This window comes from Phoenix dactylifera, unplaced genomic scaffold (assembly GCF_009389715.1).
Source record: "Phoenix dactylifera cultivar Barhee BC4 unplaced genomic scaffold, palm_55x_up_171113_PBpolish2nd_filt_p 000182F, whole genome shotgun sequence".
NCBI classification, from domain to species: Eukaryota; Viridiplantae; Streptophyta; class Magnoliopsida; order Arecales; family Arecaceae; genus Phoenix; species Phoenix dactylifera.
In genome coordinates this window covers 561878-589340 of record NW_024067712.1, presented here as the reverse complement: position 1 = coordinate 589340, position 27463 = coordinate 561878, and the positions used below count along the sequence as shown (strand labels likewise).

The 27463-nt window shown below is 40.9% G+C and overlaps 1 protein-coding gene across 2 annotated transcripts; it reads left to right on the top strand.

The window, feature by feature from the left end:
- Window positions 1-27463, top strand: LOC103723967 (probable ubiquitin-conjugating enzyme E2 16). 2 transcript variants are annotated; one of them, XM_008815071.3, is made up of 6 exons: window positions 1-126; window positions 224-327; window positions 429-531; window positions 635-698; window positions 26823-26857; window positions 27004-27463. In XM_008815071.3, exons 1-6 carry the CDS (start codon window positions 97-99, stop codon window positions 27097-27099), a joined length of 432 nt encoding a protein of 143 aa, XP_008813293.1. In that variant the 5' UTR covers window positions 1-96; the 3' UTR covers window positions 27100-27463. The 2 variants fall into 2 exon arrangements, with proteins under 2 accessions (XP_008813293.1, XP_008813292.1); XM_008815070.4 differs by having other exon boundaries at window positions 26823-26911.

Here is a 27463-nt window from a genome sequence, read left to right as displayed (position 1 = left end):
GAATAAAGACCACCTTACTCGAAGTCCGTGACAAGCGACGGTCTCTCCTCCCTTCCCCCCTCTCTCTTGCTCTCCGCCGCCGCTCTCACCCGAAGCATGACCAGCTCCTCCGCTCCTTCCAAGAAGGTTTCTCTCTCTCTCTCTCTCTCTCTCTCTCTCTCTCTCTCGCTCGCTCTCTTCCAATCTTCTCTCTTTTATCGTTCTTCTTTTTATCGCTTTCCAGGTTCTGAGCAAGATCGCCAGCAATCGCCTCCAGAAGGAGCTGAAGGAATGGCAGGCCAATCCGCCGGCTGGCTTCAAGCAAAAGGCCACCGACAACCTCCAAAGGTGTTCACCGCCTAGGGCTCCATCTCCTCCTCCCTCCCTCCTTTCTGCTTTCTTCTAATCAATTTGGCTTGAAACCCTTTTCTTTTCTTTTCGATCGCAAGGTGGATCATCGAAGTGGTCGGCGCCTCCGGGACGCTTTATGCCAACGAGACCTACCAGCTTCAGGTCGATTTCCCCGAGCATTACCCCATGGAAGCTCCGCAGGTGATTGGATTCGATCCCATTTTCTACTTTCTTTGGCCTTTGATTCTATAGGAATGCCGTTTTGTAATATATATTTATATATACATATGGGTGTGATAATCAGGTCATCTTTCTCCATCCCGCCCCTCTGCACCCTCATGTTTATAGCAATGGACATATATGTTTAGGTAATCCTCCACTCTGCCATGTTTTATTTATTTATTTATTTTTATATGGTCTTATGTAGGGTGTTCTGGTTCTCATTTTTGGATACTAGGGTTATCGAAACAGCTAGGCAGTTGTTAAATGCTTTTTCTGTCCATATAATATCAAGAATTTAAAGGATGAAAGATTAGTTTACTGGATCATTCTCTTCTTTTAAGTTCATTCTGGGTCATTTATTTTGTATTTGGGCCTTGTTATATTTGTATCTAGTATGGAGGCAAGTTCGCCTTCTGATGAGTGGTCTTTGCAAGCTAGTGAAGTCATTCTGTAACCGGAAGTTTAGCAGTTCCAAGGCAGTCCATCCTTGGTCAAAATACTTGAGTAAGGTCTCCATAACTCAAATAAGAGGATCGTCGAGAGGGATGCTTTGCTGAAACTAGATCATGGTTGTGAGGCCACATTAGAGAATCCTATATGGTGGCAGCAAAGTCATTTAATCATCCTTATATTTGATCAACACAAATATTAGGGTTTTCCATGATAGCTTGTCCTGCTAATCTCTTACTATAAATGTTTGCCCCTCCTTCCACCGGGAAGGAAAGAAAAAGGGGAAAAAGAACACTTTAGACAACACACCAGCAATGCAGGAGAAACCTTTTCCTTTTTCTTTCTTGTCCATACTCTTTTTCCTTCTCTTACTTTTTCTCTCTTCTATACAACTAGACCTATTAGTTCTCTTTCCTTCCTATCAATGATTTCTTTTTCGACAACCATTCAGCCGGGTGGCACGCACTAGGCACTTATCCAATACTTTTCCTTTCTCCGGTACATTACATGTTACTAATTTGCTCTTGATGGAAGCAATACATTTGTATGTTATTCCTAGGTCATTATCTTATAATAGGGACGTTGACTTTCTATTTGCACTTCACATTCTAAGTTCAGTACTACATCGCTAGTGCCCATAATCCCCAGATAGATGTTGGTTTGAGGTGCTAATTACACCTTGAGTTATATTCTAAGTTCTTAGCAAGAAAGTAACCAGCATGGTGTGATTTGACCTTGCATAAGCTGGTCATTAAACACATTAGGGGCCTGTTTTGATGTTTGTATTAGAATTACCTAGGATAGAGAAAATGTAGGAATATAATGATGCTATGGGAGGAAATCAAGAAAAAGATTACCATTGGTGTTTGCTGTTATTTGTTGTTTGGCTGATCATAGGAAAATACTCTAGAAAAATAGTTACAACCCAAATTAGTTTATACATAATGTATGCATAATGCACTTGTTATGGAAAGATGTATCAATAGTTTCACCTAATTGAATATAATTATTATTTTGATTCTGTACATTGCATATATATATATATATATATATTATCAGTTAGTATACTTTTGCTCAAAAAATACTAGTATTCTTTTGCTCAAAAAATAGCATTCTCAACTTATATACACCTCTTAGCTAGTTCAGATTTATCACATTCACATCACCAACAACCAAACTCTTAGTTTTTCCTACAAGTCATTTGAATATTATTAAGAAAATAATCTGATAATATCAGTAGATATTCCCTGCTTCCCGAGCAGTGGAATATGAGAAAAAGAGAACAATGGAAAGAAAAGTGTAGGTTGGTTCTATTGTTTTGCAGAAGAGGCTGGAGGAGTGTCATCTATGTCAAGGAAGGAAAGGATTTGGGGCTGTGTTGATCTGCATGGGAGAGCTTTAAGAGAAAGGAGCTTGATCAGATATGGTTGAGAGAGATTTGAGGGGAAGAAGGCATTGTTACATTTTGAGGTGGAATTATTTTTACGCAACCATTATAGATGAACAGGATCAATGTCTCTTATTTTCTTTGGTATTTCAAATTCTTAAAATTTTATCCAAACAGATTTGAGGTTTCTGTTTCCATGATGGTTAGAATTTCCTTGGAATTGTGCCAATCCCATAAAAAAGCATGGTCACTGACCGCATCCAAACAGGCTCAAAGAGGAAAACCAGCATTAAAGAACTTTAGGGCTATTCCATACCTTTTATCTGGGACTTCTTGGTTATGCCATATGTCGGAATGTACCGTGTTGATGCTAATGATTGTGTCTACCCTATTTATGAAATTCACAAAGAGGTGCTGGAGAAATTACAGTTACGCTATATTCGATATATGGAGGCAACATTAGTACAAGTCATGGTTTGGAAAATTGTTTTCCATTTTAGTTTTAGTTTTAGTTTTGTCGGGTTTGTGGATTTTGGCAATCCAAGTTTCTAAGTTTTAGACAAAGGAAAAGAAAGTGCAAAAAAAATTGAAAATTGAAATAAAGGAATGAAAATAAGTAAGAAGTAAACTATATTACAGTATTTTGTGCGATGCAACTTCTTTAGGCTCATAGTATTGATAGTGTTAGGTTGAAGTTAATATTGAAAAATAAATGCAGTTCATAGGTATTTGATATTTTTGTATTGTGAATACACATGCATATATGATATATGCATTATTTATGTCTTGAAGTTGAAATATTTGGAAATATGTTGTAAGTAGCAATTTTGAACCCTTTTCATTGCTATTCAAATATTTTCTTTCATTTTTTAGAACTTAAAGATATATTGAATTTGGACATTTTTATTCTCATTGTTTTGAGGTTACGTGGCTATTTGATCATATGCATGTAGTTATCAAATGCTATATTAATTTATATAAGGAAATATTATCCCTATAAAATGTAGGTTATGCTGTTTTTTTTCACTATTTATATAGGACAGACATACCCAAATAATAACTTCAGGCTAGCCCTTTTGGTGAGGTCATGGGCTGTTACATAGAAGATTCATGAATATTCAAAAGTTAAAGGTGGATTTATGCTTATAATAATACCATAATGAAGGGCTAGAAGATTCTTGAACAACAACCTTCATAGGTTTTGTTGTTAAACAAGAAACTAAAATCCTATAAAGATTTTGAGTTTGTAGTGGAATAATCTGTTCTTCTATCATAAGATGGATCATTATCTTGCTTCATCCAATGGTTGATTTTAAGAATTAGAATTTGGGATCAATGGTTGAGATGGTTATAGTTAGGGTCTATTGGTCGTAATTGATCTTTGCCATCTTCATAAAGCTTATGTACTAGTTGTTCTTTGCCATCTTTTCTTAAAGCTTAGATGTTATGCCCTTTGCCATCTTTTCTTAATGATTAAGCAGTGGAGTTAAAGTCTACGAAAGTCGAGGATCTTGATGGAAAATTTTTGTAGTATAAGCATTTGATTTATCATTGCTACTAGTTGGTATTTAGTTTTACGATTTTAGTTATATTAAAATTTTTGATTGTTGGATCTAATTATAACCACAGTATTTGAGGGCCATAACTTCATATTTCAAGTTTTTATTTGAGCTTTTTATACTCTTTGATTTTGAATGACAAACTTGTTTATTTAGACTAAGTTATCATCTGAATAATATTTTGATGCAGACTCCTACATAATTCCCAAATTTGATAACCATCATCGTAACACAGTATTACATAGGAATGGCCTAAAATGCAGGGATGGACCTTAAGTGCTAATGTAGATAAAGATGAGATCAACAATTTGCTTTGATATCCTGTTGCAAAAAACATGGAAGAGAGAGAATCATTGATTTAATTTAATAACAGAGCTTGGAGAATCTGTGCTTTAAACTCTACAGAGGTAATTCTAGGGAGAAAGGGTCTTTAGAGTTCAGGGCAATCAAAGACTATCAAGAAAAGATTTATAACAAAATAAATCCAAATTAAAAGGGGGCTGTTCTTTCTTGAGTACAGGAGAGCTGAATTTAACTGAAAAAATTGTAACATAAAGATGGCAGAAATTTGTTTATCAATTAATCTCAGCACAAAACAGGAAAATCTATATGGATTTCTTTGTTAAAGCAATAAACTGAGCATAATAAAATTATATGTTGTTAAAAATCCCCTGCACTGTAGTGGAAAATGAAGAAAAAAGAGGCGATGCAGGTGAACTTAGGTGACGGCTTGCAATAGCATAGTCAGGCCTAAGATGTTGGACAAATTTGGGAATAAATAATTTGTTGCCTTGCTGTCCAATTATAGGAAATAGCTTAGAAGTGAACAGTTTAGTCGATTGAAAAAAATAGGGAAGCTTTCTAGGTCCTTCCTAGGGTTTAGGTATCGTGTTTGGTGTTAAGAGAAGCTTTCTTAGGGTTGTAGGATTAAAGAAGAAGGTTTGATGATGATTGAGATTTAATTCAGGCAATAATACAAATATCTGCAGATTGAAAGAGAAGATACAATGGGGAAAAATAACAGGAAGTAAAGCAGTTAGAGAGATGAAGTGGCATAGTGAATAGATGGCACTAGAGAGGGGAAGAGAGAGGGATTAGAGAAGCCATTTTGTTACTCTCTGGCACAACTTATATAATACAACTCATGACATTCTTTCACTATCCCATATATTTATATATATAGAACCTACATGATTTGAGGACTAAGTGAGCAAATAAATAAAAAAGGTAACTTGGAGACCGAGTAACTTAAAGGCTTGGTTGCCAAGTAACTCATAGTCTTACTTAAGGAACAACTAACCTAATACATCAAATGGACATGTAACCTGGGAAAATAACCTAAGGGTGTATGTAATATCTCTAAACTATTATGAACTTATTTTATGATCAAATCTGGACTGCTCATAACTCAAATGCTGTGATTGATTCCATAAGAACTCCTTGTAGAATGATAAGGGCCTAAAATACCCCTTCCATGAATGGGGCCAAACTTCCAACACTGTTTGGCTCAACTCATTTTAGATGGGAAGTTTTGGCATTCCGCTTCAGCTTTGTCGGTTGTAGGTTCATGTGCTCACCATGTTGCGATAAGTACATGTTGGCATAGCCATCATGCTGACCTTAATGGTCAAAAGGCCAAGGATGCCCAAGGAGGATATGACATACTTCCACTGACAGGACATCACATTGCATGGTATCAACCAAGTCTCCAATTGAGTAGGTGGCCAAGCATCATTCATGGACCTTTTTAGGTTTCGGTTATTCCCCATGCCACCTTGCATGGATGGAGATATGCCCCTGTTTTTAAACCAAGCTTGCAAACTGCATATTTAGGCATAATGTTGGTTCTTCCAATCTTCTCTCACCTTTATGATGACTTCTTTTGCTCTTTGTTCAAAAGTTCTATTAGTGAAAAAAGGGTCTTTTGTCAGTGAAAATCACCAATGATGGACACCGTGCAGAGAAATGGCCAAATCTCTTGCAAGTAAAGCATTGGATTTCAGTTCTCTATTTGGAACTTGCATTCAACCAGTTTTGTGTACTTATGGTGCGTGATGGCTTATTGCTGACTGTTATAGAGGCTTAGGATCAAGGTACGCGGGACCGATCGAACCGACGTATCGGTGAAGACCGGTACAGGTTCAGTATTGGTTGGAATCGGTACCAAACCGGTTCCGCTTAAAAAAAAAAAACGTGCGGACGCACGAGCGTCCGCATTCGGCCACAGAGTGGCAATACGTGGGGGCTCGCTGCCCTGCGCGGAGAGCCCGCGTAGGGAACTGCACGCGAGCATGGGGAATCGCGCGCGTGCGATTTCCTGCACGTGGACGTGCGATTCGCACCGCATGGAACGCGTGTAGGCGCGAGTCGGGGACGCGTTTCCCCACTCGTGCGCGGGCGCGCTGCCCTGCCCGCCGGCCACTCTCCTTTTTTTTCCCCTTCTCCTGTTCTTCTTCCGACCCTTCTCCTCTCTTTTCCGAACCGTCTCCTCTTCTTTTTTTCCCTCTCCTCTTCTCTTCTCCTCTCTTTTCCCCTTCTCCCGCGAGCAAAGAAGGGGCCGGAACCGCACCGGAGAACGGGTGATCCTCGTCAGCTCGAGGGAGGAGGTCGGCCCGAGGGAGGAGGTAGGCTTCTTCTTCGTCTCCTCTCTCTTCTTCCTCTTCTTTTTCCTCTTCTTTCTTCCTCTTTCTTCCTCTTCTTTCCTCTTCTTTCCTCTTCTTCCCCGGTGCCGGTACCGGGCTTGTACCGGTGAGAATCGGACCGGTTCACACTGGTACTGGGCTTGTACCGGTGCGAACCACACCGGTTCGCATCGGTACTGGCAAGGAGCCGTTCGGTTCCGACCTCTTCGGTTCTGATCCCTTTGGGGTCCGAACCGAATTCTGTGGCTGTATCGTACCGATGCTGGCCGGCACCGGTACGGTACAGGCTGAACCGGTCGGTTTCGACGGGTTCAGCAGACCATGCTTAGGATGGTTCATATCTAGTAGTGATTGCTCTAATTTGAAGATGTTTGATGTAGAATGCTTTGTGGCTGATCTTATCTTTAAATTTTCCTCCATTTGATATGTGACGTTTCAGCCAACGGGTAGAGTCTAGCTGCTCACCTCATTGAGATTTGAGATTTGGAGGTTCATACCTTGGCTTTACACTGAAATCATCATATCCTTGTTCCAAGGAAACTTGGATCATGCTGCCAAACTGTAGAACTTCAACATGTATTGTTCCATTATGGAACTACCCTGCACCAGCTGGGTGGATTGGAGATGAACCTGTTGTTTATAATTAGTTGGAACAAAATACCTTGTTAAGCTATCTTCATGTCCTCCAAAGTTTGAAACTTTGAATAGTCACATAATTGCTTTGTTGACATTTGGCCCACCATACCTGTGTTGTCCCCTTCAACTTGGCTTTTGCAAATAGGAGCTGACGCTCCTTTGCAAGCTGTTACCACTTGAAGTAGTTTTCAAGAGCATGAACCTAATCTAGGAAGACCTCTGGTTCATGTCCATTATGAAAATCAGCCACCTTGAGTTTTACTCTATGATCCATCACAGTAACTCTTTGATGTCCAATTGCTTGAGCATGGGTTTTTAGAGGGGGTGCTTGAACATGAGTCTCTGAGAAGAACCAATGTTGATGTGTTGATTCAAGGGCTTGCTTTATTTCATCTAAGGAAGTTTTTAATGAAGTTGTGTCCTCTTGAAGATGAGCAATTTGTTGTTCAGTGTCCTTGTAGTCTTGGACAAAGGCCACGAACTGATTGTTTACTTTGGCATTGGATAACATGGTGGAAGAAAGGGGTCAAAGAAAGAAGGAAAGGGAGGAAAAGAGCAAACAATGGAGTAGAATGTTATGCACTGATACCAAAGTGATGCTGATCAACTTAGGAGATGGCCTGCAATGGTGTTGTTGGGCCTAAGATGTGGGAGAAATTGGGGAACAAGTATTTTGCATTGTCTTGATGTCCAATCACAGAAAACAGGGAAGAAATGAATACTTTAGTGGTTTGAAGGAAAGGGGGAAGCTTTCTAGGTCCTATCTAAGGGTTGGGGATAGTGGTGTTGTTAGGAAAAGCATTTTTAAGGTTTTCGGGTTAAAGTATAAGGTTTGATGTTGACCTTGAAATTTGATTCAGGCAGTGATACAAATATTCGCAGATTTAGGGAGAAGATAGAGAAAAATAAGAAAAAGTAAAGGAGTTGAGAGAAGTGGCAATAGGGGAACAGATGGTACTAGAGAGATGGGAAGAGACAGAGAGGGAGGAGAGAAATCACTCAGAGACTCATACAACTCATGGCATCCTTTCACTATCCCATACGTTATATGTAGAGCCCACATGACTTGGGGACTAGGTAAATAAATAAAATGGATAACTTGGAGATCGAGTAACTTAAAAGCTTGCCTGCAAAGTAGCTTAGAGTTTAACTTGAGGACCAAGAAACCTAATATATTAACGGAACATATAACTTGGGATGCAAGCAGCTTGTATGTCAGGTAACTTAAGGGTTGGGCAATCTAATATTATCTCTGGACAAATGCATGGTTTCTTAATGATGAAATCTAGATTTCGAGTGCTGCATTTGATTCCATAAGATCTCTATGTAGTAGGATAAGGGCCTAAAAAAATACCCCTCCATGATCTTCATAGAGCAATCAGAGCCCTTAATTGTTTTGAGCCCTCTTTAGCTACCCCAAGAATATAAGAGTAAGATCTGTCAGTTTAGGCGAGGGAAGAAGCTAGAGAGGAAGAAGTAGAAAGAAACAAATCGCAATATGGAATAAAAGGTATCAAAAACCTGGTCTAAGGGACGTCTTTTTCATTCATTCAAACCAAAGTTCGCTAAACCAGTACCAAGAACCATACTGGTACATTACCGGCTTAGTACAGTACGGTCTTGTCCCAAAACATGCTTCCATCATCTTTTCTCACACCCAGTCATAGTACTGCTCGAAACTAGGCAGCATGGGTTAGTATTAGGAGGTATAGGGTGGGGTGGTTCTGTTCGGTTCGGATTGGTATGGACTAGTTCGGTTCATATATTGGACTAAATCTTGAAACTATACAGGAATCCTATTGGTATAGTGTGGCAGAATTGGTATGGGGTGGTACAGGTCAGTATGGCAGATTTTTTCAAACCGTTCATGTGCACCAGTTCTCATATGTGTTTAATTATCCATCTAGTCACAAATATTCCCAAACCTTTACTCTTAAAATTTTACAATTTAGGATTTTATTGAATGTAATTCATAACTTAGAAACCAAGTAATTTAACCCCAAGATATTAATCCAAACTAGTACCTTAGAGGCTAAGTATAAAAAACTCCAAAAGTAAAGCAGCTAACTGTGCTTCTATCACTATCATGGTGCTATGGTGTGAGTACTGCCGTGGAGAATAATACCTTCAAAATGGGAATTTCTATTTCAAAATAAAGCTCTTGTAAATACCCCTAAACCATTTAAAACATCAATATACTAGAGATCTTAACTGTTTAAGCAACTTGGGGGCTCCAATCTACTCTGTGGGCATTCTGATCGTATGAATATTGTCCAAGTACATCTTCTTAGCTTGGCTATTGCACGATATCTGCCCCATGTTGCTCTAATTGACAATAAAAACCCTTTTTGGCTGATTCTTTCGTCCATAGAATCCTCCATGGGCACACATCAATTGATGTTTGATCGATGGGACATCCCTCAGTGTTACCATTCTTCTTCTTTTCCAATCATACCCTCTATCTCCCAATATGAGAGGTCTAGTGATGTGTTCTTAAAGTAATAAAGACATGTTCTACTGATGGTAAGTGAGAAAAAGTAATGCTTATCAGGGTTTAAAAAAATTAGTGGCTTGCTCTTTTACAGCAGAAATGAGGACTGATCGGGATAGGTTTGAGGGCCTGTTTGGACCCTATCTGCAGATAAAATGTACTTAGATGAGAAATTTTTATGCAAAGTCTGATGGTTGAGAAAATTGAGAGATTGGAGAAGCAACAGATTCCATCCTTTTTTATGGATATGGATAATGATTTTTTTTTGTTTTTGTGTCCTTTTTTTAGAGATTGAGTGCATGGCGCTCTCCTTTGAATGCTTAAACTTTCTGTTTAATACCGTTTCATCCCTTTTTTTATGGATATGGATAATTGTTTTTTTTGTTTTTGTGTCCTTTTTTCAGAGATTGAGTGCATGGCGCTCTCCTTTGAATGCTTAAACTTTCTGTTTAATAACGTTTCGCCTCGACATCTTTGTTCTTGTGAGGAGGCACCAAATGTTTATGATGGTTCATTTTTTTGGGCATCCAAGTAAAACCCAACGGTGTTGAGGAAAAGCAAGAAGATGGAGGCTCTTCCTAAAATTTCTAGGACACAAGGGTTAGTCTAAAGAAAGAAGGTTTAATAGGGTTCGTAGCTAAGATCTATTTTTCCTTTTCTCTTCCTTATCCCTTTAGATGCTTAGTTGGTATTTGTAAGGAATTATAGTGGAGCTACCATGCCCTTTGGGCCACCCTTTGCTGGTCAAAGAAAAGCCCACTTAAAAGAAGTTCTTTTTGGTCTCTTTTTAGCTTTGTTTCAGTTAGGAATTCTTTTTCTATTTCTTTAGTGACTGCTTTTAGTTGTCATATGTCTTATTAGGTGCCCAATAGGCAATTAATTAGTATCCTATTGTTGTGTCCTAGTTGGTTTCGGGTTAAGTATAATCATGGTATGCTGAACCAATCGGAACCGGTTGGTTCAGGTTATACCGAACAGGTGCCGACAGGTACCGGTACGGTTCGGTTGTAAAAATCGGTACAGAACCGAAACTGGTGCGACCGGCATCGGTAGAAACGGGAAAGAAGAGGCGGAATAAGAGGAAAAAAGAAGAAAAGAAGAGTAAGAAGAAGAAGAAAAGAAAGAGGAATAGAAGAAGAAGAGAAGACAAGTACCGGGAGAAGGAGGACGTCTCTTCCTTGCTCGCGGGCGGGACCTCTCTTCCTTCTTTGCTCGCGGGAGAACAGGCGGAAACTGGAAAAGAGAGAAGAGAGGAGAGAGGAGGGTTCGGGAAGAAGAAGAGGAAAAAAATAAATAAAGAAAAAAAAATCCCATGCGCGGGGCAACGTGCCTGCAAGCAAGGGCGAGTGGGGAAACGGGCACGAGTGGGGAACCGTGAGCCCGTTCGCGCCTGCTATCAAGGAACCGGGCCCGCACGCGGTTCCCTGCGCTGGCTGCGATTTCCTGCATAGGCTCGCCGCACGGGGTAGCGAGCCCACGCGGGCTGCCCCGCGTGGGCTTTTAATGCCGCACAGAGTGGCATTTGCGTGCCCGCGCGTCCGAGGCATTTTTTTTCTTTCTATCTCGATCGGTTCGGTACCAATTCCAGCCGGTATCGAACCGGTACTGATATGGTACCAATTCCAACCGGTATCGAACCGGTACCGTACCGGTATATCGAACCGGTACCGTACCGGTATATCGAACCGGTACCGTACCGGTATATCGAACCGGTACCGTACCGGTCTTCACAGGTACATCGGTACTATTGGTACTGCAGACTCTGAGTATAATAATGTGGACAATTGACTCTGTTAATATGGTCAAAAACTGGCAGTGCTTTTTTTTGGAGACATCCAAAGCGGACACAAATAAGCGAACTAAAGGTGGCCAATTAGTCCCCTTAATATAATGATTTTTAGATTGTTTTCTTATTTTGAGAGTCCAAAAAGGATGGGGATGTCAAGTGTCCAAGTATCCTTGAGAATCCAACATGGTGACCTCCTAATACTTGGACATGGGACATGGCCATATGAGCACCCTCAAGGTATTAGCTTGTGCTATTAGCTTATATGAGAACAAAATTGGCATTTTACACCCCAATCTTCTGAATTGCAAATTGAGTGAAAAATGCTAGGCTAACATTATGTAGATGAGTGATCCTAAAAAAATTGATTTGGCGGTGCTATGTACAAGGCCTTGTGCTTGCTTTGCTTGGGTGGAGGACCCTATAAGTGATAGGATTTAGGTCATAACCTAGGGGTATTTTGTTTTTCTAGCCTTATGTTTTTTTTAGCATCGCTTATGAAGGTTTGAAACCAAGGTTGGTAGTACTAGTACTGGAACCTGTATCGATTGTTTGGTGGTACGGTACAGTATCATGCTATGCTGACTCACCGCATATTGAGATAAGGGAGCCAGATAGAGAAGAGAGAGGGAGAAGGAAAGAGAGCAAGAGAGAGGGAGGGAAGGAGAGAGAGGGGGGAGAGAGAGGGAGCTCGAAAGGCCTCCTCTTCTCCTCTGCTCGTCTGTAGGTTCGAAATAGGGGCTTGGCCAATTTTTTTTTGCTGCTCTTTAAGCAAAGTTGGAACAATGGGGCTCCGCCCATTTTTCTTTAAGTGAACAAATAGTGTGCCGACTTCACAAGAAAATTTTTTTGTTGGCCAAGCCCCCCTCTTTTGTTTGAAACAGGGGCTCTGCCTAGCGGGGCCTGCGAATGAGTGAAGGAGAAGAGGGCTTCCAAGCCCCTTCTCTTGTCATCTCTCTCTCCCTCTCTCTGTCTTTCTCTTTTCCTCTCTTTCCTTCTCTTTGCCCCTTTTCCTTTTTGGTTTCTCTAATCGAGCGGTGGAACCATGTCGGTCCGCCTCCAGTATGGCTCGGTACACCCCAAACTAGGCGGTTCGGGGCGGTATGTTGAGCCATGGTTGAAACTATGGTCTGCCATACCGGTCCGGCTCTAGACCGGTACCGGATCCGCGTGGAATCCAGTACCGAGTGGTTTTTATAGGAGAGCCGACTGATACGTGGTCCGTACCAGTCGGTACCGGTTGGTACCGCTTGGTACCGGCATCGTTCCGGTGCGAACCGGCCGGTTCGCACCGGTACATCATTTTTTTTAAAAACAACCACAGTGCTGTGCGTGGTTTCAAAAACCACGCGCCGTGCGTGGTTTCAGAAAGAAGTGGCCGTGTGGGCCACTTCTTTTTTTTTAAAAAAAAAGCTATGGCCTTTCGGTCACAGTAAAAGAAGTGGCCGAGAGGCCACTTCTGTTTGTTTTGAAAAAAAGGAAGTGGCCTCGGCCACTTCTCATTCTTTTGAAAAAAAAGTGGCCGACAACGGCCACTTCTTTTTTTAAATTTGATGGCCAAGACAATAGGCAATGACACCGGCACTCGTCCAGCTCCTTGGCCTTCCTCACTCGTTTGGCTATAAAAACCGAACGAGAGCATCCAGAGTTGTTAAATCCAGCGAGCCTCTGAGGGGTAATCAGAGAAGGGAAGATTTGAGAGATAGCCCACAAATTCAGGAGGAGGTCCTTCCTAAAAAATCCAGTGGAGACTATTTAAAGTGTGGTTTTTTTGTTCTATGTTATTTCATTAATTTTGTTAATAAGTAGCTAAAAAAATAGTTTATAAATTGCTTAAAAAAATAAGATCATGTCAAAATTTACTCCATTAGCTTAATTTTTTGATATGTTGTACATTTATTGTAGGAATTGAGCCATCAAGAAAAATGAACCCTACAAAGCGTGATATTGGCTGGTCTTATGGGCGAAGACTTGGAAGAGAGGGGCAACGACACCGGTTTCAATGCAACTTAAGGTCTTCAAGGTAGGAGGGGTAACCAGGTTGATGCAACATTTAGCCGAAAAATTCGGTGAGATTGCTACGTGCCCGAATTGTCCAGGCGAGATTCGTGTGCTGATAAGGCAGAATCTCACTGAGGTCAAAGAAGTGAAGAAGAGGGTTTCCAAGAAGAGGGCGGAGGTGGATCGCCGAGTGACAACCACCTTCCTATCACTCTAGAGAGCTAGAGGAGGTTGAGGATCTAGATGAGGAGAAGACAGATATTCAGGCAGCCATGCAGGCAAGCCTGGATGATCAGTGGCAGCAGGGGGAGGTGGCTAGGCATAGGGCTCGATTTGAGCCCTCTTCATATGAGTCAGGCGGTGGTTCTAGGAGCACTAGACTAGATCCAGAGTTCTTGAGGATAACTTCAGTCAGGGAGGGCGTCGGCAAAGAACGTGGTCGGATTGCATCTATGCTAGGTAGTTTTGGTAGCCGAAAGAAGTCATCTAAAGGAATTCCACAAGGAGCGACAATTCATGATGTAGATTCGCATGCTCTCCCCAGCAGAAATTCAAGGCAGTAGAGGGTAGACACAATGTGGATGAAGGATAAGAAGAAAACTATGTGGCGAGCTATTGGATCCTAGTTTCACTTCAGCCATATTCCAGCGAATGTGGCAGACAACGTACTACAGGTCTGCCATTGCCGCCATACAAGCTGCCGGTCCCGATGTAGTTCCTCTAGGCCCGAAGGACATCTACGGTGAGCTTCTTGACAACAATAAGGAGGAGCTGGAGAATTGGATTGACTCCTATAAGAGCAAGTGGCCCATATATGGACTAACCATCATGTGTGATGGTTGGACCGGTCGACCAGGCGGAGCATCATCAACTTCCTGACATACTGTGATGCGAAGATCTTCCACAAGTCGGTTGATGCTTCGGCTTATGTGCACAACACCGCGTACATGCTGAAACTTAAGGAGGATGTGATTGATCTAGTAGGAGAGGAGAATGTCATGCAGGTCGTCACTGATATTGGGCCGCAATATAAGGTTGCCGCGGAGATCTTGATGGAGCGGCAACCACATTTTTTGGAGCTCATGTGCTGCACATTATATCGATCTCATGCTGGTGGATATTGGAAAGATTCGTAGGGTGCAGCAAACGGTGGAGACAGCCCAACACATCACCAGGTATATTTATAACCATAACTGGGTTCTTTCATTGATGAGAAAGTATGCAGGAGGAGAGATTCTGAGATCAGAAGTCATACGGTTTGCTACCAACTTCATCGTACTTGATAGCGTTCTCGAGAAAAGAGGAGCCCTACGTCAGATGTTTGTCAGTCCCGAGTGGCATGATAGTAGATATTCTTATGCCGGCACTGAAGGGAGCAAGATAGAAGACTTGGTGACGAGACAGTCATTCTGACAGCGGGCCACTACAATAGTCAAGGCTATCAAATCATTATATGAAGTGCTGCGGGCCGTAAATAGCGAGATCTACCCCCAGATGGGGTTTTTATATCACATGATGGTCAAGGCAAAGGATCAGATTATGGAGGTAGATCCAGCACATGGCCAGTCGTACATCAACATCATTGAGCGATGGTGGGGAGCGCAAATGGGTAGAAAATTGCATCTAGCAGGTAAGCAAGAATATTGACAATTATAGTGATGGATGTACTTATATAATTATGCTAAGATAGTCTCATATATGCGCAACATACTACCTAAATCTCCAATTTCAGTACAGCATAGATGGAATTGGTATAGATGAAAAACTTCTGGATGCTTTACGTAATGTGATTTACAAGATGGAGCATGATCCAAAAAAGCGGCCCTATGTCTTGAAGAAGTAACTATAATTTAGTAATTACTAGCATGTGTAAGTATACCGGCATCTTCAATTATTAACATGGTAGAACACGCTTCTTTTTCACAGAGCAAAATATTTAGAGAGGGCAGCTACAGTTTTGGCCAACGAGCTGCTGTCGTCAGCAAACAATATGAATCCAGGTACGTCACACATTAGGAAGACATTCACCTGGTGTTACTTGGTTACTAATATTGAACCATCATATATGTAATTTTCATAAATATTTTTGCAGCTGATTGGTGGGTGTATTTTGGCGGGTCCGCGAAAAATCTAAAGCAGATAGCTATCCGGATCCTCTCCTAAACAGTCTCCTCTGGTGGCTGTGAGTGCAACTGGTCCACCTTCGCCCTTATCCACAGCAAACAAAGGAACCGTTTGACACATAAGCGCCTCAACAACCTTGTTTATGTGCACTACAATCTGCGGTTGAGGCTAAAGTGCATTCAGGAGGAAGCGGAGCTTAAGTATGTAGATCTGATTTACGGGACCTTCACCGATGATGACGATAATTCACTGCTAGGCTGGCTTGTAGGCCAGCAGCAAGAGCCCGAGCTTGACGAGCCAGGATCGTCTCCACGACCAGCTAGCTTCATAGCAACCGAGGTTAGGGTCGATCCAGAGCAATGAGCTGAGTGCAATATTCCGCGCACTTCCAAAGCTGATCAGCTGCAGGCACAGGGGAGCCAGTCACCACATGATTGGTACGAGACACCCTCCGAGAGAGCTGATCGAGAGATGCTCAGCAGAGAAAGGCGAGATAGCCAGACAGAGAGGGCCAGAAAAGGAAAACAAAGGGTCCCAATGGAGAGTGTCGAGGAGACTTGGACCAGCAACGATGAAGGTTCTGGTGGTGATCGATCTTCTAGCCATGGAGGAAACGGAGGACAATATGGTACTTATGAGACACAGCTGGAGGGTGGTCTTCATTTCACCGGTGAGTCCCAATTTACGGGTGCTACACAGGATACGGACTACGGTCGACCACCTGATAGATTCCGTGAGGATATTATTGGATATAGAAGATGGGCTCCTCGAGGTCGTTCAGGAAGTCAGGATACAGCTGCAGATGAGCTCGCATACGGACACGGATTCTATTATCCACAGCCTCAGCCTGACGAATATGGATATGGTGCATCGAATTTTGCTTCCGCCATATTCGGATGGGCCCCTACACAATCAGAAGATACCTCTCAGAGCCAGAGCGTGAGCGAGAGATCCGACAGTTCTTATAACCTGGTGCGTATTCCTTCTAATTGGGTTGATCTGCCTCCTCCTGACTATACTTATGATCCGAATATCTACGAGAGCCATTGGCACTCATCTCGATTTTAGATATTTGAGAGTGCTTTAAATATATGTAAATGATTATATCTTAATTTGAAAATATTTTATGTGTATCATTTTATCATTTGGAACAGGAGGAAGTAATAACATGCATCATCTATGTTTCAACCCTAAATTCAAGTATAGAAACATCAGAAATCATGAAAAAAGTAATAAAAAAACATCAAAATTTACTTAATTTAAGATCCAACAGAGACAACACTTGAAAAAAGCAAATCGAACCCAAAATCCGGCTCACCGTACCAGCCGGTACGGACCGGACCGGTACCGTACCGGTCCGGCTGGCCACCAGTACGCCGACCGGTACCTGTACGACGGATCTTGGTTGAAACCCTTTTTAAGAGGCTTGCTTGGGAACATCACCCTACCCTTTCCTATTATCTACTCATATGGCTAAGTTGAGAAAGAAGGGCAAAAGAAGGAAATAAAAATAAGAAAGAGGAGAGAGAAGAGGAGTGTATGTTTCTTGCAATTCAACTTAATTATTGGCACATCACTACTATGCTAATCTCCAAATGGTCTTCTAGTCTTGTGTGGTCAACCATATTAAGAGTCTCACTAGAGATTTAGGATAGAAAAGGAAAACCTACTTAATAGATATTACTTTTGAGTGGGGCTTTATGGACTAGCTTCTAACACAAATTTTTGTAGAAATGGTGCTTGTTGACAAATATGAGGAATGAGGATTCACAGCTTCTATGTGCATCATATGGGAGGTGAAGATGGTGGCATAGTAATGGCACTGTAGATGGTAATTATCAATGGTAGCATCTGCTTAATGGATGCTATTAGACCTGTTCATGAGCTCAGTGGCTCACCCACGTACTCCAGCTTGAAGCCTTTTGGGTAGGCTCGGGTCAAAGGTTTTAGAACTGACAAGCTGGGTCGAGACTCGAGAATAGGCCCGTTTGATAAGCGGGTCGGGCTTGGGAATTAAAGCCTGGTCCGAGCCTAGCCCAACCCAATAGTTTACTTTTTTTGTATTTATTTATTTATATTTGATGTATTCGTAGACTTAATTAACAATTACAGTTGATATGTGAACTTAATGGGATGATAGACATGTTATAGATTGTTGACAATATTTAATTATTCATATTTTTAGCATTTAAAATATATTTTAAGCATTTTTTAAATATTTTTATATTTTAATAAAAAATATTATGAAGCCTAAGATTTGGCCTGAAGCTCTAGTAAGAGCTGACTCGGGCCTCGAAGGTAGGCTTGAAGGCCAGGCCAAGCCTAAGAAAATTTTGTTGACCATCGGCCAAAGCTTGGCCCATGCCCGACCTGGCCTGACCCTTGAACACGTATAGGTGCTATTTCTTCACTGATGATAATATGGTGGTGGTACTGGTTGTTATATAAAGTTGGAAGGTCTCATGAAGTTGGAGAAGTAAACAACAATTATGCCCTTCTCAATTTGATTTCCTTATAACACTATTTTTTAAATGAAAGTCATTAGGGCGATGGTGGAATACAAAAGCAAAAGTTACCTTGTTTCCTTTTTTTTTTTTGCTTTTAAAACTCGAGAAGTATAGTCGGATAAGTTTAGGGCAGTACCTTCTCTAATGGAAGCAATAATTTGAAATGTACGATTATAATGAGTTGTGTCACAAGATAAGTTCTTTTCCTAGTCTACATCTCTTACTTCCTAGTTTGCTACACATGAAGGTGGGCCTTTACGAGTCCTTACTTGAACATACACCAAAAGCACAAGGCAATTTAGCCACATGGCCAATGCCACATCACTATGCAAAACTCCTGGAGATGCATAATGCTAGTGTTGCATGTTTAAGTTGCCAAATCATCAAGCCTTGTAGCCTTTTGAATTCCATATATGATTGCACATTTGTTTCTTATCCCATCAAGATTCTGCTCTCAAGGCCACAACAACGCTCTTATGCCATGGTCCTATTGATGCATCCATGGTGCGCCTTTGTCTAGGGCCATAGCACCCAAAACCTTAATTTCATGCTTGTTTGCACAATTTTGTGCATGCCATGACATTAAGGTCCTGCTACCAAGAAAATATCAAATTATGTTGATACTATCCCTTATCAACTCGTTGGTCAACTCTTTAGTCTAGCTCCAAGGCTCAATTTATTTTTAACATCGATCTTGTATTAGTCAGTGGCTTGTCCTAATTGGTTATTAGGGATCTCATGTTGCACCATAGTGCCTCGCTTAGACTTTCTTGTCAAGGTAGGCCAAGCACTTAGCTACAGAGATGCAAAACCTATAAGGTGGTCTTGGACTCTTGAGCAACAATTAAGATAGAACTTTGAATCCTTTTCCCATTGCGAGGATTGTTGGCTTGTTTAATCAAACATCACCATGACATCCCTTAATACAATGCCCAAGAATGGCATCCCTTTCAACATGAAAACTACAACACATAATAGGGGAGGCGAAGCCCCTTAATAGAAGGTATCCGCCACTCCTAAAAGGTCCAAAGGTTGCTCAAGAAACAAATATCTATCTTGGTTATCCATCACCATGCTACATGAAAGTTTGTAAGGCTTTATGCTAGTGTATGTCATGCCACATGGTGCAGTCATGGCTTATGGTCCTCTTATTGCACTAGTTTCTAACCTGAATTATAAATACCCTATTTTTAAGTAACCCTGGTTCACTTCAGTAGGGGCTAGGGCTATTCGGTTCGCTGCTTATTTCTAAATTGGGAGAGGGAATATGCTCCTCTTCAATCACCTCTTCTTCAGATGTCGACGGTGAACTCCAACGTATACTACATCCCCAAGGGCCACATAGAGCACACCCAGGGCATCGTGGACTTTAGGAGCTCCGCCTCTTGCGGTTTCCTCATGCTCATCCTCTGCTGGGTAATTGCTATGAAATTCATGGTAGATCTGAAAAACGACAGCATCATTTGCATATAGCCATCTTGATCCGTGTGAGGAACTGCTTTAGTGACGCCAACAGTGCGAGGAACCTCAACATTGGCGTGATATGGATTCGCCAGAATCGCTAGTGCTTCTCACTGCCGAGCTCTGTCGTGCTCCATTGCCTCGATCCTCAACCGCTGCTACTCAGCCCCTGGTATGCCTTCCGCTTCTTGTACCTTTTCAACCTCCATTATATGCCTTCATCTTGCTTGCTTTCATCTTTTCCCGCTCGATCTCTAAGTTCTATTGCACTAGACATTCGATTTGGGGATGAGAAGCAATGAAAATGTTTTGCAATTTTTTTAATTGAAAAAATAAGTTGAGGAAATTCAAGACCTGCCCGAAATCCAAAGCTCGAGTAAGTACATTGGGGTTAGGCCCGAGCCTGGCTAAATTTAGTTGTACCTTGGGCTGAGCCCGACCCGAACTTGTTCAGTATGTGCTTTGTCTATCAGATATTTAGCCTTTAGAATGATTTTCCACAATAACAGCCTAAATATCCTCAAATTAGAATGGTGAAAGCTATAGGGTGCCATAACTACATTTTCTGATTCATAACTTATTGTAGGTATTATGGACATACTATTATCATGGAATAACATGTATTAGTCCAACTATTTTATGATGTATTTCTTCTACTCTATCATATTGATGTGACCTCTATGGGCATAGGTGGCACAGGACAACCATTAATTGGGGGTAGAAGCAAGTAAGGGGGATCAAAAAAGTATAAAAGAAAGGCCGATGAAGCTAGCATAAGAGAGATGTTCCGATGGATTCTAAAATTGTGTGTCATTCTTTGTAGATCTTGGCTATTGAAGTTTTGAGGGTTGTAGCCACCGTTGGGTTAGAACTGTGTATATCCATATAGCTTTTTTTTTTTTTTTTGGGGGGGGGGGTGTATTAGGTTATCCACTGAGTTATGTAGAATATATGGAATAATAGAGTAAGTATTTTCATTACACACTAGGATGGCAAATCATATGCATGGTAAGTAACTAGGTACTAGTGGTTCCTCAGAAAAAAGTTCATCATGAATTCTTCTTGCTGTCCTTTTCAATTTTTTGATTTTAGTATCAATTACTATTGTAGTAGTCTCTACCTTCACTTTACCTTTGTTTTCATTCTTGCAACATTTGTTTCCACTATAAAATAAATTTAGTATAGTATTAAGTATTAACCAAGGTTGGCAATACCAGAACCAACACTCGTACTGGTAGGTGTCGAGTTACCCCCACATGCGTTGCGACGATCGCAGCGAAAGATATGCGTGGGGTCATTCATCTCATGAACGTCCTAGAGAACGTAGATTTCAAAAAAATTCTGAGTTTTCTAACTCAGAAGATTATGAAATCATAGGAAAGATTAAAATTAAAAGACTAGATTAATTTCAGATCTACTATTTAGAATTATAAAGATTGTACCTTTATCTTTAAGCGGGTAGATCTTTACCGCTATCTGATGATCGTTGGATTTGGTTCGCTTGAAGCCACACAAGCGTCCGGGCCTCTACAGGTATCCACACGAGGTACAGATTGCTCCAAGATCTCACCGGGGTGCTAGCTCTCTTGCAGAGATCACCTTTGATGGCTGATTTTCTCTCTCTTCAATCAACCCTTTGAATGCTTTGAGAGGAAGGAGGAAGAGGAAGAAGCCTGCGCCTTCTTTTCTTCTTTTCTTTGCACACGGCTGGAGGAGGAGAAGATGAATGGGGTGGCTGAAACACGAGAGCTCCAATTCTTCTTAATGCCCCACGCCACCCCTTCTTTTATAGGCATTCTATGCCTAGCTAAACAAGGAATAATTTCAATAAGAAATCACTTCTTGATTCATTCCTCCAAATTCTACCACACCCTTACTTAATTTTATCACACGTCTTACTTAAGAGGGATTGGAGAGAATCTAAGGGCTTACCTTGCGCCGTGTGGCAATCCGCGTTTAAGAGAAAGGAGGGGCGGATGCCCCTCCATGTGGCATGTGGGACCAAAGTAGGAAAGGAGAGGGACGCCCCCGTCCTTTCTTTGGGCGTGTGACAAGGAGGGGCGGACGCCCCTCCTTTTCTCCCTTGTGTGGCATGCATGAAGGATGGAACTATCCCATCCTTTCATGCTCAAATTTTCTAATCCAATTAGAAAATTTTTGGTTCCTCTTGATCAATTGAATTCTAATCCAATTAGAACCCAATGTGTCCTCCAATTTGATTCATATGAATCCTAATCCAATTAGGATCCAAATTGGACTTCATGAATTAAGTTTCTTATCTAATAAGAAGTTCTAATTAATTAGGCCTTCCCATCCTTATCCAATAAGGTTAAGCCTAATTTAATTAGGTCCAATTGAATCAATTAAATTGCAATCCAATTGCAAATCCTTCTTCTTTAGCTCACTCACTCTTAGTGGGTTAAATCAATTGTTAATCAAATTGACAATCTAGATCAATTGCGATTCTAAATCGCAATCCAACCGTCGGAACGATCAAAATCTCTATTGTATGTGACCCCATAGGATCTATTCTCTCTAGTAGTGAGATATATATTATGATCTCTATCATAATATCATTGAAACTTCTTTCAATGGGTTGAAACAATTTCAACTCTACTCATCAGGGTTCACTGATCAAGTGAATACCTTTGAGTCCAACAATTCACTAGTGATACCTAGCAGCATATAATGGCAACCCAACAGAACAGAATGGATGAACCTCTAGGTGCAGTTAGCATATGATACAGTACCTCTATCGTGAATTCCGATATGACGGAGGTTATGGATAACTCGTCAAACTCCATCGTCTTATGTCAAATTTATTTGATTCAAGTTCGAGATTGGAAAACTCTTTTTTCAGAACTGCCCTGGCCAAGGTTTTTCGAACTTAATCTCATAAATCATATAGGATCATTCCCAATCTATCAAGGTCGATAGATCCCATCTAGATGCAACCCTAATCCGACAGTGAACCTACTGTAGCTAATCTGCACCACGAGGATCCTTAGGGCCCATGTTTATATGCTCGTCAAACTACAACCTCACCGTGAGTAGCTGAGGTATCGCAAGTCTAAGTACTAGTCATATAACTGCAGCATCAAGTAAGTGACTGACGAGTGGATAGACATTCAAGTGACTTTTTGCTTTGGTCACGCTCAGTACCCTTGTTCTCTAACAAGCACTTGCACAATCACTCCTGTGTCTCCACACTGTGGACTTAAAACTCATTCATCAAAAAAAGTGATCTGTGTACTAATTTCATCGGATCGATCACCGTCCTTCGTGATGATCCATCGATCAGGAGCAATTCAGAAATTAACTACTTCATGACATATGTCTTAGATTCTCAACTCTTGAGAATATATGTTATCATCTTATTAATTCTTAGGACGATTCATGGACACATAATAACATAAATGAATAAAATGCCTAATTTTTATTAATCAATAAAAAGGTTAAGTACAAATTTTATGTCCCAGAACAATTACAGTACGTTTGCCAAATTTCCTTTTAGGGCATACTTCTAACAGTAGGCTGGTGGTACAGTGTGGTACCGTACCGTCCTGTCTTGGTGCATAGCGAAAAAGAAAAACAAAAGGGGGAGAGGGAGAAGGAGAGAGGAAAAGAGAGGGAGGGTGAGGGAGGGGGCGAGAGAGGAGGGGGAGAGATGCGAAGAGAGAGGGGGCTTGGAAGCTCTCCTCTCCTCCGGTCGTCTGCACATTGGGCGGGGCACTATTTCGTTCGAAACAGAGCTCGACCTATTTTTTTTTTTATTTTTTTGGTTTCTTTAAGTGAAGTCGCCGACTTCACTTAAGAAGTGAAAAAAAATAAAATAAGGGGTTGAGCCCTGTTTCATTCGTGCGAACGACCGAAGGAGGAAAGGAGGGCTTCTGAGGCCCCTCCCTCTCCCTCTCCCAGCATCCATCACTCCTCCCTCCCTCTCCCTCTCTCTCTCTCCCCCTCTCTCCCCCCCTCTCTTTCTCTATTTTCTTTTCCGCCCTCCATCGCCGATTCTCATTTTGCTTGTGAGGACCGTCCCGATCTGTGGCCGGTACAGCTCAACATACCCTGAACCAGGCGGTTCGGGATGGTCTTGCCATCCATGGTATTAATGTTCTGCATTCAAGAAAAATTTTGGAGGGATTGATCTTTTTGACATAAAAAATAAAAAAATAGCATTTTATTGAAGTCCAAAATGAAGAAATTCTCTCTCCTTTGGCATAGTTGTTGTTAATGCTCAAGTCGACAGTATTCTTAATTCTGCATTTTACTGTTCCAGTCGTCTGCTATTAGTTCAAATCCCTGCCATCATACTGAACTATAGCATACCTTCTTGTTATCTTGTTTGGATTTTTAAGGATATTTTCTAGCCTCATTTTCTTAGAACCTGTGGTTCCTACATGTTGACCAACTTTCAACAATTTTAGTCTTTGAATTTCTAGTTTGAAAAACCAACTTTTGAACCAGCTCATCCTGCTCTAGGTTCTTTGAATAGAGCAAGGTGCTTTGTCCTCTTTGCTTAATGACCCTCTGCCTGAAGGTTTGCCAAAGTCAGGTTTCTTCTGATCTGGAGAACAGAATTTGAAAAGTGCATCATCACTACTCTCAGCCATATCATTTGGTTCAAGAATCTTCCCACACTATGCCACTACCAACAATTCTTTAATTGAAGGTTTGCAGGGCTCTGAACATATCCCCTTGAAGAAGGCTTAGTCAATGACAATGCTATTTAGAGCAGTGCTGAGACTAACAACAGTAAAATGATACTGCATTTTACATTCTTGTATGAAAGCCATCAATTGGATTAGGAAATTAAGCCATGATTTTCTGGTGAGCACCTTCTGCTTCTAAACCATCATTTCCAGTGCTATCCAAAACCAGCTATTTTTGTGTTTAATGTTTCCCCTAGTTTGATGCCACTCTACTCCTCTACCAATTGTTGATGTCAAAAAATGCCTTAGTACAAACAGTTGACCTCCACATATATTCAGATATTACCTTCGTGACGAATCTTGCCTCCCTTTTAAATCGAAACTGGAAACTTTTCTCTTACACTGAACATTAAATAGTCTATTTTTTCTTTGTTTTATGGTCATTCCTGTGGAGTTACCTATCATGCTTGCCAATTTACTGATAGTCTTGTGCAACCACAGATGTGATCACTGATTAGAAATTGGGGAGTGCAACTCAAATGGGGGTTGAGCTTAGCGATTCTTTCTACATTTTAGTCAATTTTTCCTCTTTCGATGAAACTAAGGGATGACCTCAAAATAACTAGTGGCTTCCTCAAAACCCCTCCTTAAACAATCCTACAGTCCATTATGAACCAAAATAAAGATAGGAATGCCCATTTGTTTATCAGAAACCTGCACTACCCTTTAGTTTCTGGATTCTTTCAGGAAACTCAATAAGGTGTTCATTTTTTAGGAAAATATACAGTAATGAGTGCATACATCCATAGCTTTGCGGCTCAAACATTGTTCCCAAGTTCCTGTGGAATAAAGGACTACCACATCCTTAATCCTTTTGGGGGAATAATTGCTGGCTGAACAATGCTAACAATCTGGGGATGGAAGAAACAAAAATATGTAAAACAAGGAAGTTTGACATTTTTTTGGGGCATGAGAATTTTCACCTATCAAGAGGGTTCAGATGCTCAAAGGTGATGCAGAATCGATGCACAATTGAATTGATGGTTAAGAGTAAGAAATGAAGAAGGTACGGTATTTAGAATGTAATGTGAATCAGATGAAAGCTTTTTCAAGAGGGTGATGAATGTGCATAAAATGTGAGGATAAAGCAAGTGAGACCTCGGATTGCGATATTGCAAATTGTCAAAAGAAATTTTAGAAGTTTCCTCGACTTGGTTAGGAACTCTGCTGTAGGTTTCATAACATACCTTAACTGGGATGTGGTTAGGATAATACTTAATTTCCATAATCAGGAGCAGGTGTGAGTGTGGGTCCATGTGTGGTTTGGGGAAGCGGATACTTTAGAGACATTTTTAGTAAAGAAGTGCTTAAGTGGGAGCAGGTTTGGAATAGGTCAAGGTCTGGATGTGCGGAAACGGATACTCTAGAGACACTTTTAGGGCCTGTTTGGATGATTGGCTGAAAATATTTTAGGATTCGTGGATTGGGCTAGTACAATCAGCAAGCTCACAGTATTATAGGTTGGGCTAGGCCTATATTGGAGTGGACCCGCCCAAATCCCATTGGGAGAAAAAAAAAATTGAGCATGGCCGGCCCACTCTAAAGCTATTCCTAGGTATTTATGAATATGGGTGTAGCCCATGTTGGTTGTACTAGCCTAATCCATGAATCCCATAGGATTTTCAGTCTAATCATCCAAATAGGCCCTTAGTAGGAAAGTGCTTAGCTAGGGGGAGCAGGTTCTAGTTTTCAATAATATTCTAAAGCAAGTGTGTTGCTCTAGATGAAAAAATTCTGGCTACCAAGGGATAACGTATATTCTATGAGTTTTGTATGTTTGAATTCTATTGCATTTTATATGTATTTAGATAAGGGATGATGATGGAGGCCTTAAAGTATTAGAATAGTTTACTAGGTTTCTTATGTACAAAACCTTTTTATTTTTTGGGTGAAACTATATTGCTCATAAGCAACTTGTATTGTTTTAAAGTTTATTAGTTTTGTATCAATTTACTGTTTGCATCTTTAATTTTATATTATTTTTTAATATGCTTGAATCTATCGACAAGAGGGCTCTAGTGCACTAGGCTCCAGCCACTGTGGAGTCTGAGGAGGGTTAGATGTATGTAACCTTATCTCCATGTGCGGAGAGACTATTTCTGTGTTGTGAATCCATGGCACCCAAGTCACAGTGGAGAGCAATCTTACTAGTGTCCCCAGGCCCACTCTTGTATCAATTTCTATATCTTGTGCATATTCTGATACTGCGTTTCATCCTTTTGAATATCATATGCCATTTTTAAAGGCTGTCGAGTATAAATGTGATAATTGACATCTAAATATTGTGTTTGTATGTTGACTTTTTTGTATATGGTACCTTAAAATCCTAAATTGGGTTTTCGAATTAGAACTCACAACTTCAGTTGAGTTGGATTCTTTCTTTAATGAATTCTATAAAGTTGCTGTTTGGTTTATTGCAAAAAGACAATTCAACTACCAGTGTTTGACAAATATTTGATTGTGAAGATCCTCTCCTGTAAGTTTTGACATTCTAGTTTGGGCTTTTTGTGGCAGATATACTATATGATTCATGGTCACCAGCAATGACTGTAAGTTCTGTTTGTATTAGCATTCTATCCATGTTATCAAGCTCGACTGTAAAGGTCCTTGTCTATCCCCATGTCTCTTACATGCCCTGTTCTTGTGTTACATTCTCTGCCTTGTTATTATTTTACTTGAACCTTTTTGACTGCAGCAACGCCCTGATGATAATGACCGGTATGTCAAGAACTGTAAGAACGGCAGGTCTCCTAAGGAGACTAGGTGGTGGTTCCATGATGACAAGGTGTAGGTACAACAGCTTTAGGTGGCAGCCGTTCCCAAATGGAGCAATCGAGGGCTCATGAGCTACTGTAAATTTGCATGAGGTGTTTATAAAGTCTGATAAGTTGTATCATTCCCAACAGAGAGCAATAAAGCAATGCAGAGCTAAGGTGTAACGAAATTGGCTGTGGTAACTTTATCAGCTTAGCTTCTGGTGAAATTACTTCTGCTGCTTATCAATGCCTTAAGCACAAAGCAGCAAAAACTTGTATGAAGTGCGAGTTGTGACCTGACCTGATCTGGCCCATATTTATGAAACTTATGTTGACTGCAACAGCTAACAGAAGTTCACATTATTATTGGGTTTAATAAGAACAGTTTGTGTAGCGTAA

Bases quoted from the DNA above. Each gene is read 5' to 3' on its own strand.
- LOC103723967 (XM_008815070.4), top strand. From the start codon at position 97: ATGACCAGCTCCTCCGCTCCTTCCAAGAAG. The intron at 127-223 runs GTTTCTCTCTCT...ATCGCTTTCCAG, and splicing joins CCTCCGCTCCTTCCAAGAAG to GTTCTGAGCAAGATCGCCAG. The intron at 328-428 runs GTGTTCACCGCC...TTCGATCGCAAG, and splicing joins GCCACCGACAACCTCCAAAG to GTGGATCATCGAAGTGGTCG.